The 16,561-nt window shown below is 45.5% G+C and overlaps 1 protein-coding gene across 7 annotated transcripts in view; it reads right to left on the bottom strand.

Annotated features, from left to right (window-relative positions):
• DOCK5 (dedicator of cytokinesis 5) overlaps positions 1–16,561 on the bottom strand; it is a 182,342-nt gene that overhangs the window by 17,932 nt on the left and 147,849 nt on the right. For all 7 annotated transcript variants that reach the window (XM_073232694.1, XM_073232692.1, XM_073232693.1 and 4 more), the window contains 8 exons: positions 15,827–15,952; positions 12,778–12,867; positions 11,186–11,290; positions 6,386–6,527; positions 4,365–4,446; positions 3,316–3,400; positions 2,785–2,871; positions 774–950 (listed from right to left, as the gene is read on the bottom strand). In XM_073232694.1, the coding sequence (XP_073088795.1) occupies positions 774–950; positions 2,785–2,871; positions 3,316–3,400; positions 4,365–4,446; positions 6,386–6,527; positions 11,186–11,290; positions 12,778–12,867; positions 15,827–15,952 (894 nt within the window). The remainder of the gene's footprint in view (positions 1–773; positions 951–2,784; positions 2,872–3,315; positions 3,401–4,364; positions 4,447–6,385; positions 6,528–11,185; positions 11,291–12,777; positions 12,868–15,826; positions 15,953–16,561) is intronic.

The raw sequence follows: 16,561 nt of genomic DNA, 5'->3' as shown, positions 1-16,561 counted from the left end.
AATTACCAGACAGTTTATATAAGAAAATACACACTGAAGTCATTCCAGGACAAAAAAAATATTGCATTTTGGATGTTAGTTTTGTACTGAATTCATTATTACACTGGAAATGATTATGGACACCTAGCATGGACTCCCTAGAATTTGTCTCTGTCTTGAGTGTTTCCCAGCTACTGAGCATAAGGCTGAAAGGTTGAAGAGAAAAGAGGAGAAAGATCAGTGTCAGGGCAGTCACAGAGCTCGGGCAGCACCATGGACACAGAAACTCGTATTGCATTCTGCTCCAAGCAGAATGGGTAAGAACACTGGCTTGGATCAAGGCTCAGTCACAGGGCAAGCCTTGTGTTAAGTACGTAGGGTGTCTTCCTGAAGCCTCAAGTTGTGCCTGTGAGTCAGGCATTTTTCTCACTTTTTCCAGTTATGAGGCCTGAGGCTCAGAGAGGTTAAGCATCTTGTCCAAAAGCGCACAGTGGTCAATGGGAAACCAGGACTGGGTCACAGAAGTGACTGATTCTAAAGCATGGTCTGCCCAGGACATTGCATACTGATGGAAATAAGAGAATCAGCCCTCTTGTCCGCTCACCCTGTCATCCATCCCCATTCCTTTTCTGTCCCTCTGCAGGTTACCAGCCAAATGTTTATATTCCAGAAGAGAGCTCCAGAAATGATTTAGCCAAGGAACAACAACAAAAAAAAAAACTAACAATTAAGACTCCCGCCTCTAGTGATTGCACTTAATTAAACTGAACGGCAAGTTAAGTGTCCTGGCCCACCTTTTCGTAGTTGGAGTAGCCCCCCATGACGGCAGGGTCTACGATGCCACTGAGCAGCATGGAGAGAGGATGCACAGACAGGGTCCGGTCCCAGGCGTGCTGCTGCACACAGTTGCTGATCCTCTCGTTGGTGAGCTCCATGGTCTCTATGGCGTTCTCCAGAGGACTGATCTCCTCCTGCGACACAGAGCGTGGCACGCGAAGGGTGCTCCGTGACTCCACAGCCAAGAATGACAAAAGCCCAAGTATCCCCCTACAAGGCAGAAAACTCCCACCAAGCTACAGACAAGGGAAGTGTTGCTCATCGAGGTTGCTATTAGGCCACCCCACTTACTTGACATGGTTTTAAGTTGCAAAATAAGCTGTTTATTAAAAATCTCTTTGGAAAGTGCAAGGATGACTTACAATTGGAGCTACAGTAATGATTACTTCCTGGGGAAAAGCATCTATAGGAATTTTGAGAAGAGAAAAACTGGAGCTGTAATGACGACTGTTTTTTAGACAAAGCTCCCTCACCGATTTCTGAGAAGGGCTACAGCAGAATAACAGGATCCTGGATCCACGACACTCCTGCCCCACCAAGAATGTTCACTGGTGAGAGGCTGACGCTTCCTCCATGAGCAAGGTAAGTGGTTTGGGAAGCCACACATTCTGACCATACACAGGTATGTATGTCACCTTAGTATGGGTTCTGTGGTTAATGGAAGTCAGAAATAATGGGATGTATTAGGACATTGGGGTTGACTTTGGATGGAAACAAAATAAGGTGCAATATTCTGAGGCAGCCCCTCCTGTGGAAATGTCTTCAAAAGAGGCTTTAAGAAAAGTCGCCTCCCTCCTCATTTCACCCATTAACAGCCAGCATGCCCTCCTACGACAGACTTGATTCCAAATATCTCTGTCCAAATATCATGTTCCCACGTGCAGAACACTGCTTTATCACCAGAGCCATGGAACACGTCAAACTTCAGTCCCTGTTTGTTTACACATTATTTCTTCAACACGTATTTATGCCAAGTACAGCGCTATGTACCATAGTTACAAAAATGACTAAGATAACCGAGGGCTGGGAGGAGCTTATGGTTGTAATGGGGTCTTAAGTTGTGTAAGCACAGTAGCGAACTTGTTAGAAATAAGCCCAAGTTGTGTCGGGTCACAGAGAAAGGGTGTCTAACTCAGCTTGGCAGTTTCAGAGATGGCTTCTGGAGAAGATGGTACCTAAACTGAATCTCAGTGGGAATGAGATTGGGAAGTAGAGAGAGAGCAAATGGGGCAGAGAGAATAACCTCGCGTCATGCAACACTGAAATAACATGGAACGAGCAGTTCAGTTCTGTAGATTCCACAGGAGGTGCGGTGGAAGAGCTGAGTCACAAAGACCCTGTATGCATATGCTAAGGAGTATAGGCTCAACACTCGCGGTACTGGGGAGCCATGGAAGGTTCTAAGCATGAGATGGCCTGGTCGGGGTTTTGCTGTAGAATTCACACTCAGAGGCAGTGAGGAAGACAAACGTGAGAAGGGAGGCCAAATAGGAGGTTTTTTTCCAGAGGCCATCAATCAGAGCGGAATGAAGGACTAGAAACCGGGGCAGAAATAAAGAAAACAGATTCCATAAATACTAAGCAGATAAACCGGTCAGTTTTTGGGAGTGATGAAGATGGAAAAGTCGAGGATGGCTGGTGATGTGATTAGCTGAGAAAAAAAAAAAAGAGGAAATGTTCTGGGAGAGAAGAATTGAGAAGAAATTCAAAGGAGGCATCCCAGAAATGTGTTGGGGCTTGGGGAGGAGACGACACCCATTTGGTCATAAAAGAGTCTTTCACTGAGAGTGACCTTCAGGGTGGGTGTTGTCACATTCATTTCACAAAGGAGTTCTATTATACAAGCACGGCTGTTATGGCCAGAGGACTCTGGCTAAACTGGCAAGGACCAGAGGGGGGATTTGACAAAGGCCCTTATTATGTATCTGGAGACAGAAAGATTTTTCTGAGTTCCTTCAAGTGACTCACCGTTGAAATCTGTTTGACTTCAAACCACTTGAGAATCCCAGGAAAGGTATATGCAGTTGTATACGTGGTCCTTTCAATCCACATGGTCTGGTAAACAGGAAGGAAGGGAGAAGGAAATGCTGGTTATTTCCCAGGCAAAAGAGCAAAACGCCCTGGTTCCACTCCTTGAGGTTCCATTCTCAAATGCCTCCTTGGTGAATGGGCTGTATTTTCTAAAAGACTGTAAGGACTTTGCATGTTTAAAGCTGCAGGGCCATCCACTTGGCCATCTCACCCTCTAAATGCAAAATCTGAGGTTCAGAGTGGCGCCCCGCTTGAGGTTATAGGGAAGCAGGCCCAAGCGCAGAGCCCAGCTTCTGGACTCGCAGTTTTGTTTCCCACTGAGCTGACGGCCTGCTGTCTGGGTCACCGGCCCGTGACACCTCGATCCCCAGTGTGGCCGTCACTTCTGCTCTGTATGCTGGGTAGGTGGAAGGCCTGCATTTTGGATGTTGATTTTTACCTTGCTTGAGGGCAAAAGGGTGGACTCACGGCAAACTCATTGTCTGGATCCTTTTCACCCTTCCGGAATGGCCGGGAGTAACTGAACTGCTGCACCTCGTTGGCTCTGTAGTAGCTGGGGAGAGACGGAGCCACAGCGCTGTAGCTTCTCTCTTGGAACAAAACCTGGGACAAGTCTTCTGCAGCCTGAGCCTTAGCCAAACAGACCTGGTCTCCATAGCACAGGCTGAAGGCGGTGCACAATGTGACTTAATTGCCCATCTTGATGTTGTTATCTGTGAATCTATTTCCCAGCTCACCACGTAAGAAGATCTATGTATTGATGTCCATCTTTGTGAACTCATTTACAGTTTTTAACAACTCTAGCAGCCCTGCCAACATTTCAGCTTCTCAGAAGAAGGGATTAGGCTTTTGATTACTCGGGGACCCACCAGGCAATGTGAGGACAGCCATACTGCTCGGTGGATGCTTCCGGTGGTGGCAGTAAGAGCTAGGGGACCCAAACCTAAGAGTGAAATTCCCTATTTCCCTCTCTGCCTAAAAAACAAAACCTCCAAATCCCTTTGAGTCACCAACCTCTTCTACTGAAAATGGAATAACTAATTGCTGTGGTCTGAATGTTTGTGTTTCCCTTGTTTGTGTTTCCCTCAAAGCCCTGAAATCCTAGTCCCCAGCGTGATGGCATTAGCAGGTGGGGGGCTTTGGGTGGTGCTCAGGTCTTCAGGGTGGAGGGATTAATGCCCTTATAATAGAGACCTGGGGGGCTCTCTCTCCCCTTCTACAGCATGAGGACGCAGGAAGAAGAGAGCCATCTATGAACTAGGAAGCGGACTTTCGCCAGACGCGGAGTCTCCCGGCACCTCACTCTTGGACTCCTAGCCTCCTGAACTGCGAGCAGTGACTGTCTGTTGTTTATGAGCCCCGTTACAGTCTGTGGCGTCCCTTGTAGGAGCCCCAACAGACTGAGACAACAACAGAAGGTCTTCCAAACTGTCACAGATTTAAGGCTTTGGTTTTGATGTACTAGATAAAGTGTAAGAGACAGACGTTTCACAAAACAAACAGAAGTCCCCACTTACTTTAAGATCTGCTCCGGAACGGGTTTATCTTTGTAGCCGGGCGGCAGGCTCATCACTGGCTTTACGGTGAAACACTGCATGTCTGAGCAGCACGTTAAGGAATGAGAAAGGGCTGGTGGTGACAGGGCTGGCCCAAGAAGCTGTCCCAGGCAGAAAGGTCCACCTGTTCCTCCTGCTTGACACGTGGGAATGGCATCCGCACTAACCCTTCCTTTTTACCAAATGCCAGAACCGCACTGGAAACGGGGTTCCTTTCTGTATTACCAAAATGCCTTCTTAAGGCCTAATTCTAGGACATTTCTTAGACACCTGGCAAACAACCTTCCCATAGGAAAAGAGACATCAATGAAGTCTCAGGAAACAGGTGATCAGAAATTGGCTCAAACCATTTCTTTTAGACAAGCATCTCTCTGAAATAGCCAGGCTCCAGGGCCCAGGCAAGAGGGATTTCTTGCATCTGCGGAAGCCATTTGTTTACGGAGGGCCTTCGCCCAGCACTGACCTATGTTATGCTACTTCCAGTAAACACAACTACCAGGTGGATGTTATTCATCTCCGTTGACAGATGAAGAATCCGAGGCTCGGAGATAAAGCAGATCACACAACTGGGAAGTGGTGAAGCCAGGCTTCCAAACCAGCTCATGGGTGAGGCCTTCTCCGACTTCATGGTCTGATTTTAGCAATGAGTTGTTTGGTCCTCACCAGGGCGCTGTTTCAAAACCTACAGCAGTTAAACTAGAGTTTAAGCACTGGCCTACCAGCATTTCTCAAAGCGCGGTCTGCAGCCCCCGGCACCAGAACCACCTGGAGACTAGTCACGAGAGAATTCACAGCTCCCAAATCAGAAACTCTCCATGCTGATTCTTGTGGGTAACAAAATCTGAGAACCACTGGGCCATGCATCACGCTGTTACAGTTTACAAAGCATTTTCACTCACAGAAGGGCTATTAGGCATTGGGGGTGACAGACTTACCCTCATACCTTACAGATGAGAAAAGCAAGGTCTGGAGACATTAAGCAACTTGGGCTACAGGTCAGCTGGCTCTGCGGAGTGACTGACTGACGGCCAAGCACCAGGACTTGTGTTTCTAAATCCAGCTTCTAAAGACTTCTTTTCCTTCCCGCAGCAAGCTGTTTCCTGGGCTTGCAGACCCCGAGCAGGCAGGAGTAAATCCTGGGAGCACCCGGTATGTGTTCACAGCCGCCCACTATGACTCTTACCAGTGTGCCGGTCTCCTGATTGATCACCATGATTGTTGTTTGACTTTCTATACCTATTGACCCATCTCTAACAATAGCTAATATATACTGAATTTTTATTATGGGCCAGGCACTGTTCCTAGTATTTTATATATATTGACTTACTCAGTCTTTACAAGAACTCCAAGAATGATCTTCTCCATCTTATAGGAGATAAACTGAGGCACAGAGAAATTAAGTAACTTGCCCAAAGTGACAGAGGAAGTGACTGAGCTGGGACTTGAACCCAGCCACTTCAGAACCAGAGCCAGTTGTATCTGCCATGCCACTCCGGCTTTGCCTTACCTACCTCTCTCAGAATGCTGTTCCATTCTCCAACACCTTTATTTTAGCACAAAACACAGAAAGTTATAAAAATAACTTTGTTATGGAGCCCTTGGTGTTTTTTTTTTTTAAGAGAGTATGTCTCATGACTTTTCAGTTAAGTCATTATATACTGCAAAAAAGAACTGCAACTCTTTATTCGGAATCCAGAATTGAAAACAGGAAGTCTGCACTCTCATCAAGCTCCCCATTTGGCTATAGAATATATCCTTTCATATTCAAGATTTGCTTATCGCCTCTCTCCTTTAACTACTTCATGGCCATGAGCACAGGACGTTGGTCCCAGAGCTTTTATGCAGAATGGGAAACTGAATCAGAATGGCGAAAGGAGTGGTCTGAGGATGGGACACATCTGTGTGCAGAGACTGCACGCAACCCTTGGCTTCTCTGGCCGCGCTGGAAGCCTCCGGGCTATGCCTCCCCAGGGCCAGGATACACTGCTTTGGAGAGGACTTGATTTCCTCTCCTGGGGGCGTGGTGTTGGTCATCTTCTCAGCACTGGGGAACTGGGTCAGCAACCTCAGGCTGAAGTCTTCTCGCCTCTCATACTCCTTCCCTCGGTAGATGAAGATTTTGTTCTGCGGGTCAGAGACAGCAAGGGGAATAATTGAATATAGAGAGAGAAGTACCAGCTGGAGATCCTGGTACTGTGGGAACCCCTGTGCCCCCAGCTGAAGTGCAACCCACCAGCAAATTCTTGGTGAATATCTGCTACGTGCCCCTCAGCAAGCATCCCATCAGACAGGAGCTCGGCATCTGGGGCGCTAAGTCATAGGCGTGAAGCTACGTCGTGCAGTGCCTCTCACAGAGCAGCTGGTCTGCAAACGTCTAGACTGACCCACAAGGAAGTAAGAACCTTGGGTCCTAATGGAGGCCCATGACGTCACAGGCATGCTGTTTATTTGCAATGCTGTTTCAGAGCCAGACATTCTCAGCAAAGGCAGGCCGTGCATTCATTTACATACAGGGGCAAACTCTTTATTGGACCAGGCTCCAGAGCAGTTCGTGGACCAGCACATCGAGTAATACTGCCTTAGAGAACACACAAGTATGAAGAGACCCAACTCAACACATGTGCCAACACACAGATACAGTAATAGTGAGCAGGAATAATTCACAGCAGGCTGGCCAATCCTGAAAACTCGCTGTGGATGGCAACGCAAAATCTCATAGAGAATAACTACACTAAATACTATGTTCTCTGTTCCAGACCGCACTTCCTTGTATAATTAATACAACTGGATTTTTTTCCCAAAGAAGTTTTTGGGCCTCAGGCATGGGAGTAATTTGTCTTAAAGTTATTGTTGCCTGCGCAATTTCAAATGCAGCCACATTCTGAAGCATCCTACTCATTTGATGGTCATTCAGATGTGTACTTAGCACCAGCAACCCACACGTGATCCATTTTTAACTAAAACTTAGGTCCACACTCTCCTATACAATCGTCTTTTTAAAATTTTTAAATTTTTTATTAAGGTATCATGGATATATAATCTTAGGCTCAGGTTTCATATGAGCAACACTGTGCTTACTACATTCCCCCTATTATCAAGTCTCCACCATATACAATGTTCTTAAAAAGCACATGTCCATTCATATAACAAATATGTACTGAGAAAACAATAGATATGCTAGACATGCTGCTAAGGGCATAATGATGACCCTGCTCTCACAACACTTTCCTTCTAGTGGAGAGAAACAGCAAACAAATAAACAGTAAATATGATCATTTTAGGTAGCATGGTAATACCAAGGCAATATGCCTTCTAGCCTGAACATAGAAGGCAGTAAAAACTGCTAGATCTCTTGGAATAGATGATAAAAATTTCAGCTGGGAAAGATTTATGTGAGTAATTCATGCCTCATGAAATTCTATCACTCAGACAAAACTGGTGGGCAAGGGATCAGAGTATAAGAAAACACTAATAGTTGATGTGAACAATAACTGTGAAAGGAATCACACAAGCAGAAAATCAGCAGGAACCTGCTCAACTGGAAACCGCTGAGGCGAGGGCTTCAAGTAAGACATGGACGTATGTCTAGATGCATGGGTAAGGTAAGGAGAGGAAAAGAGAAGGGGGAGGGATACCCAGGCATGGTGTGTGAGGAGAAGGGGCAGAGAGTGTGGAAAAATTCAGTAGGAAAACATAAGCTTGGATGAGCCAGAATACAAAAGGCTTTGAAAGGCAGGCAGAAGTTCTGAAGACCCAGGGACTCACTTGAGGTTCTGGAAGGAGGGGCAGCCTCTTGAGAGCAGTAGTGTAGACAAGCTAACCTGATAGTGGACTGACTGTACGTCCAGCCGTAGGAATCTGGGGTGGGACTGAGTCGGAGAGGACAAGCTACCGGATCTGGTGTTTGACCTTTGGTGTCTGGGGAAGGACACATGGGACAGGGACTTGATGAGGACTCTGAGATGACTGGCCTTGGAGGAGGGGAGCAGTGCAGCCAGTGGCAGGAGCAGAACAGGAGACCTGGCCAAGGTGCGCGGTGAGGACAATATACTTGGACGTATTCTGCACTTGGGACGTAGTCCATACTATGAAGACATTTAGGTTTTATCATTTGTAAGGATTTTATATTTTTTTTAGTACACTTTGATGACACATACCATTGACAAACTACTTTACAGTTTACAAAGCACCCCCATATGCTATTTACTTAACTCTCAAAACAGCCCTGCGAGGTGGGCATAATTTCTCTAACTTCCAGGCTGGAAAACAAAGACCCGGTGGTTACATGATTTAACCCAAATCACAGTCACTCAGCAGATGATTTAGACCCCAATGTTTCCACTTGAAAGTCTAGTTCTCATGTTTCCACATAACCATTGCTGTCCCCTAGCTCCCACCTGTTAGTTCACGCGACACAGTAACCGCACGACAAGTGTGCTGGGCATCACTATCTTATCATGACTTGAGGACCGAGACTGAGGCAAATTGAAGACTAGAACCTACCTCAGGCTCTGCCCCGACCCTCTATTCTGTTAGTTTGTTCGCTCTCCCTGGGCCATTTCCAGTTTTAACTACGTATAAATAACTCACCAACGTTCATCTCCAGCCTAGAATTACCTTTGAGTTCCATATCCAGGTATCAAAATAGTTGACTCCCAACTTCCGGATGTTCCCAATTTACCTCACATGCTGTGTGTCCAAAACCAAACTTCGACAAACCTATGAAGGCTTCTGTCTGGTGCCCCCGACTCTCTGCCCCCCATTCTCTACTTGCCCTCTTGTTCTTGCTTCTCCAGCCATGGCTTTGGAATTTGCTGTTGTCACTGTCCGACACCCTCACTTGTTTTGTCTCTTGATAGCCGCTTGGTTTATTCCCTCACTCCTTTCAGGGTTTTGCTCGAATCTTTCCTATTCTCTGTATTTAAAGTTGCACCACCACCCTGCTGCCTGCTTCTTTTTCACCTTCTCTGACTCATTTTCTCCATCATATTTACTGAATGTCTACACTGTATGAGGCCATCTAATCTACTAAATATTTTACTTTCTTATTTATATTATTTTATTTTGTGTCTTAAAGCTGTAAGTTCTATACTTCCAAGGATTTTGATTTGTTTTGGACCTGACCCCCATATTTCTACTATACCAAGGCACAGAGCGAGAATTCAGTAAATATATTTATCCGGTGTGTGGATGAAGTCTCTCCTCCATGACTCTGTCCTTTTCCAGCCTTGCTATCTTAGTGGATGGCTTCTCTGCCCCTCCACTTAGGCAGCCCACAAACCTCTGAATCACTCCTGACACCTCTCTCTTCCTCAACCATCAAATACTAGGTAAGAGAATGGATGAAATAGGAGAAGAGGGGAAAAAATTAGAAACTTTTAATGTCATGATCTAGGTGATGGTTACATAAGTGTATATACATGTCAAAAATTCATTTGTGCATGTCAAAAAAACTAAGATTTGTGCACTTTATTGTATGCATCTTGATTAAAAAAAAAAAAGAACAGTTTCATCACCAACCACCAAAAATTTCCCCATACCTCTGAAGCTCAGTCCTCCCCGGCAACCACCAGACAACCATTGATCTGCCTTCCATCCCTCTTGTAAGTTGTTGGTTGTCCAGAAGGTCACATAAATAAAATTACGAGTATGGAGACTTTAAGGTGTAAAGTCTCTTCTTTTACTTAGTACAATGCACCTGTGAATCACCCACATGGTTGTATGGACCAAGAATTTATTCATTGTTATTAGTGGGTAGTATTCATTGTATGGCTATACCACAATTTGTTTATCCCTTCACCAGTTGAGGGACATGTGGGTTGTATCCACTGTTTGGTGATTATGAATAATGGTGCTATAAACAATCATGCACAATTTTTATGTGAACATAGGTTTTTATTTCACTTGAGTAAATACTCCCTGGTTAACTAACTCTTACAATATAGAATTAAAAAACTTGCCAGTTTCAATTTTACATTTTTTTGTGTGATTACTTAATCAACATTTCACCCATTGCGTTGAAAAATCCATGAGCATTAAGGACCGTATTTTATTATAATCAGCACTGTGTGTCTAATCCCTAGCATGTGCCTAGCACACAGTAGGCACTCAATAAATAGTTATTGAATGAATGAATGAGTGAATGACCTCATTAGGCACAATTAAGAATGTAAAGTACTCTCCTTTCCCAATCTTTTTTTTTTTTTTAAGAAAAAGAAGGTAGAGAATACATATTTAAACATAGCTCAGCACTAAAAGAGGCTTCTTTATTTGTGGGACAAAAATTAGAGATTTTTTTGTCTGCTTTTTAAGATTGTAAAATCAGTATCATGTTAGAGAAAATGTTGACAAGGAGGAAGAACCTAGTCCTTATCACTCCCACAAATCTGTTTTTAGTTTTGTGAAACTTCTGCATTCTTGTCCTTGGGATATATGCTTTCAAACTAGCTCTGGTTGGAAATAAAATAAACAACCACATACGTCACTCCACACTTCTCCCCACGTGACCTGCAGCAGCAGACCAGTGGAGGGGATGGTTCTGTTTTTCCCTTTTTCATTCCACCTGGGAAAAGTCATTTTACAAAAGAGCTGCCAGAATACCAGAGGTGGCCGGGCGTGGGGTGAAGACGGGGCCCTCAGGATGTGGTTGCCTCCCCGACCTCCCACAGTGAGAACACGGGTCTCGGCTGCTAACCCACCAGGCCCATCTGGAAAAGAGGTGAAATGCCTTCCGTCTCAGACGAAGGCTTAATGGCTTGGGAGACCACCCTCGGGTTTCTTACCCGTAGGAAAGAAGGAAAGCCTTGTCCGTAGTACCCAACAGCAAAGTATTCAGGCTGAGGCCTCATCGCCTTAATGATGTTCTCATAAAATGAGGCTCTTTTTTTCTGGAAAACAAAACAAGACATTCCATGCGGAGGTTACAAGGGCATCGCTGGGGAAAGAAAAAAAGATTAGATTATTTGCTTTATTGTTTCCCATGTAACACAGAGAAATGAAAAGTATTCGGAAAATATCTTGTGGGCCAAAGACCTTTCCTTTTCTTGGGTCACAGGTTTGGGGCCTGGGTCCACGAGTGGACCTTGGAGGGTCTGGGAATCTCTGAAGTTGTAAGCAGAAAAACGCACATGTGTGCATTCTCCTGTGGACACAGGCGGTGCTTGGCTGTGACTAGTTCTTGAAGGGTGCTCAGGATCCCTCAAAGGTCAAGAGCACCTTCTGAGATTCATGGAGGGTGGCCGCACTTAAACAGAGACAAATGGGAGACGATAAAGAATTTCCCAGTTTGTACAGGTGGTTTGGGTGAACACCCTCGGTGCAGCTCCAAGTGCCCAGAAGGTGGTGGTGACGTTCTGCTTTTCACTGTCTGGGACCCACCCCCATCTGCAATCCTTCCTGTGGGAAGAGGTTTCCTGACCAGGGTGAGAGGGGTCAGCCTTAGGGAGAGCAAAACAGGCAGGCAGACCCAGGGGGCTTTTGGGGCTACCCCTAGGTCCCTCCCACAATGGCCAGCAGGACTGTATTATTACTGTATCTAGGTGAGATAGAAATATCCCACTCTGTTTTCAGAAAGGTGACATGTTCAGTTTCTTACATCTCAGCTCAAATTAGTTTAAGAAATGCGAAGTGTTTTTAGTGTGACAGCAGGAGCTGGTCCTTAGATGTGGCAGATTCTCTTCCAAGTAATTTTGACAACGAGCTCCTCAAATGAATTACTGTTACATGGCAAGTGTGACCAGGCCTTTTGTGACTCTTCTACTGAACATTATCAATGTAATACCGCACTGATCTGCCACTGGGCACTTAGAAGGCTGTTTTTGTTTTGCTTTATTGTTTTTAAATAGCTGACCTGCACCAAAAGCCCAGCATTAATACACAGGTTCAGGGGACTACAGCGGTAGGACCCTCCAGTGACACTGGAGAGACGGAGGAGGCAAATGTGGATCAGATCTGGCAGAGGCCCTTTACAGCTCAGCAAATCATGCACAATGGCATGAAATGAAGCCAGGCTCAAAGACTGGCCTCTCATTCATTCAGGAAGGCCCTGAGGGTGGACCAGGAACAAGTATGTTGATGAGCAGAGGATGTCAGAAAACACCAGAAATATGGAAGGCATTCGCAGAAGACAGAGTAACTGAGAGAGTAAAGGGGAGCCGGGCCAGGGGGATGGAGGAACCAGAGAAAGAAAGGACTGTAGACAGGGACCATGAGCCCTCTATCAAGGATGATCTGGAGAAATCATTGTAACAGCTTTTGAACCTCCCCTTTTTTCATTTTTTTTTCAAGGCAGATGTACTTTTCCACTGTAACAGTTTCATGAACGCGACCTGTAGCGCCCTGACTGGAGGCTTGACATGGTCCGACCCACACTCACCAGGAGACCGCCGAGGCCCTCATAGTCAAACACTTTGCTCTCGTAAGTCTCAGCCAACTCTTTGCTCAGTTTGATTGCCTTCTCCCACATCTGCAAAACAGAAAAGCAGGGTTACAAGTGGCAAACAAAACAGTTGCCGATCCAGCTGCAAGAAGCATTTGAAAGTCACTGGCAATGCCTAAGGAGTCAGGTGGGGTGAGTGTCTGTGGATAGTCCCGACGTGTCTCAGCTCTTGCATGAACTCAGTTTTTCTTCGTGGTAAAGCTGCTGTATCTTGGCTGCTCTGCCAGGGGCATCTTCTGTAATTCTATTTGCAGGAACACGGAGCACAATGCGTGTCTGCAAGCAAAGCAATACTGAATTTAAAAGACAAAGCGCTAAAGACCATCGCAAGTGTGGGGAACCAGTTCTGAAGTCTAGGTCTGGACGGCGTGAAAGGGAAGTTGGTGCGGGCTCTAGTTCTGGTTCCGGGGGTGGGGGGTGTGCTGTGTGCCTGTGTGGGCGTGTTTTGAGTTAGCTTGTTTGGGGTTTAGGGGCAATGGAAGAAAGGCTAAGGGTTATGTGGAAATCGAGAAACTGTTTTTTCAATTTAGGGCCCTGATTTCAGTTTTTAGCCAAACTATCTACTTAGTCAAAAAAAGTTCTAGGAAAACACCCTAGAGCACGTACGACCATGTCAGGTACAGCCTAATGCACACATCTGGTATCTGAGATCAGCATACAGATGGAGCCCTCCTTCATTCTGGTATTTCGTAAAACATATCTTAGGTGCAAATTTCTTACTGCGTTCTTGTTAAGCAGGTGCTATGTCCCCTTTTTTCTGCTGCTGCAGTTTACACACAGTTGTAAAGCAGTTTAAAATGAAGTCTTTTAATATCATTGTTGCCAAAGGTTCCTCCTCTGAAATTTCACTAAAAAGGCTCTGAAATGTGCCCGATGGAAACCATTACAGATCAGCCGGTCCTGGGGCAGGAGGCCAGCAGCATCCATGGGTGGAGTCCTCGACTCATTTCACCAAATGCTAAGTTATGTTAGAGAGAGAGAGAGATGGCCTAGCACAGCGCTTCTCAGTCTGGTCCCTGGTCTCTGGGAGTCCCCAAGGCCCTTTCAGGGGAGTCCATGAGATCAAAACTATCTTCCTAATACTATTAATATTATTTGCATTTTTAAAATGCTCATTTTCTCATGAGTATACCGTGGAGAGTCCCAGAGGCTACAGGAAGTGTGATGTCACAACAGACCAAGTGCAGAAGCAGACAGGAGAATCCAGCTGTCTTCTATTGTGCCAGATGTTAGATATTTACGAAAATGATGAATGATGCCACTTACCTCACTATTTTTTTGAAAACATAGTGATTTTCATAAATATGTATTGATTTACATTAACAGGTAATAGGTTTTTTACTGTTGTTAACAAGTAAAAAATTAAGAATTTTTCTTTCTAAGAGGTAAGTATCCATAGGTAAAATCCATGTAGACAAATGGTCCTTGGGGCCCTCTGTAATTTTTAAGACAGTAAAGTGGTATAGAAACCAAAACATTTGAGCAAATAAACTTCTACTCTGGGCTTCCAGAGACATTATCAACCTAATAGGGCTACTGGGAGAAGAAAATTAGAAAAAAAGTCTGGATCTCACCCCAAACAGTAACTAGAACTAAAGAGGTGGTAGCTACTTTCTCACAGTGATAATTTGGCTTGTTTATTTATTTAACCGACAGGTTCCACTGATGAAATGGGGATGGTGGCTGGAAGTGGCCGTCTGCAGGTACCATCCAGGCTTCTTAAATGAGTCAAATAGGATCCATTTCATTTGTTTTTTTCCTTTCTCCCCTATTCCTTCTGTATTTTTTTTTCCATTTTAAATTTGAAAGCCTTTCAGCTGGACATGCTTCCTCCAGTTGACCACAAACTCCACAGCCTCCTGGCCCAGTTCCCATGTTCATTTGCCCTCTCAGCCCTGGAGGCATGTGAGTTGCCTCCTACCTACAGCCTATGGTGTCAGGCAGGTAATGACCTGGGTATGGGATGTGCAGCAGGTGTTTGCCAAGAATCTCTAGAAAAAGCACTGAAAACGACTAGCTCCTGCCCCTCAGCAATATTTAAAAGGCAAAATGATGGTGATGGGAAGTGGGGCTGTGGGCTGCCCATTGTATTCTCCACTGGGTTAAGTGTCTGCAAGATAACTAATCTTTAATGCCTTTCTTAGATTCAAAGGTACACATGGGAATAATAAAGAATAGGTCAGGAGTCATTGTTGTATAATGAAGAATTCATCCGATCTTTGTCCTGAGTTCCTGGGAGGGAGCTTCCAAACCCTTGGAATTGCCTAGTGATAGGAAAGACTGTCAATCATAGTGGACCCCTCAGACCAGGCCTAAGCTCATGTGCGCCCCCAGATAGCCTCAGAGTGGGAGCTGGCTTTGCCAGAACCATCACCGTGTGATCAGAGGGCTGGGGCTCTGAGCTACTAGATATCAGCCGGGCCCCCAGGCAGGAGGAGTGGAGGCTGGGGGCTGAGCTCACGCACGTGGTCCACGATTCAATCAGTCAAGCCTTCAGAATGAAACCCCAATAACAACTCTGCCCACCCAGGCTCAGGTGAGCTTCCTGGCTGGTGAACACGTCAGTTTGCTGGGAGGGTGACGTGCCCTGAATCCACAGGAAGAGGACACGGAAGCCTTGCATGTGGGACCCTCCCAGACCTTGCCCCCTGCGTTTCTTCACTTGGCTGGTCCTGACTTGTATCCTTTAAGATAAACCTACAGTCTTAAGTACAGCATTTTAGCAAGTTTTGTAAACTGTTCTGGCATACTGTCAACACTAGGGGGCGGTCATAGGATCCCACACCCAAATTACAGTCCTTGCTCAGAAGTGTGGGTGGCCTGGGGACCCCTGACCTTGCCACTGGCATCTGAAGTGAGGGCGGTCTTATTGGGCACTGTGTCCTGAACCCCAGGTAAGTCTGTGCTCACTCTGCAGGGCTGCACCTCAGGACTGCAGCCCCTTCCCTCTTCCTCCTAATCCCGAACCCAACAATCCAACACTCACTTTGCCTTTGTCAAAATATGATATGATTTCTTGGTACAGCTTCTCTTTAAGCTCTTGCTGGGTATAGACATAGTAGCTGTCTATGTCCCTCTGAAGCAAATGGGGTACACAGGGCTTGTCAGACCACTGAAAAATAAACAAAGGCAACAAAATAGGTGAATGTAACATACCAAGTCATTAAATGAATGAACTAAAGGAGATTCATGTAACAAATACTCAGCCCCCCCCAAAAAATCCCGGAAATAATTGTATATATCTTTGACTCATCTATATTATAGTTTGGATTATGTATTAAACCCAAAAGTTGCATAAACACATGCCTACGCATGCCAGCCTCAAAACAAGTGTCAGGCTGAGAGGACAAACACGAGAGGCATTTCCCACGGAAGTCAGGAAGAAAGGGAAGTTGCTCACCAGCACGACGGCTGTGGTACTGACGGTGTGATTCACACAATCAGGTAAAAGAAAGAAATCAGAAGCACAAAAATGTAAAGGGGAGGGCGTAACACTACCACTCTGTGCAGTCGCTGTGTTCTTTTACCATTTTACCATTCTTTCACCTCACAAAGTGCGCCACCTGAAAGCTACAAACTACCACAATGAGAGGAGCAAGTTAAGTCGTGGGATAAAAACTAACATGTTTCAGAAATCATGTAGAGAGAGACTTCATATCAATACATGCAGCCACATGGAAGATAACAGGAGAAAAGTCCCCCAACAAGAATATATCCGAAA

Source organism: Manis javanica, chromosome 3, assembly GCF_040802235.1.
Source record: "Manis javanica isolate MJ-LG chromosome 3, MJ_LKY, whole genome shotgun sequence".
In the NCBI taxonomy this organism is placed as follows: domain Eukaryota; kingdom Metazoa; phylum Chordata; class Mammalia; order Pholidota; family Manidae; genus Manis; species Manis javanica.
Note: the sequence above shows the minus strand (reverse complement) of the source record. Positions and strands in the feature narration are given on the sequence as shown.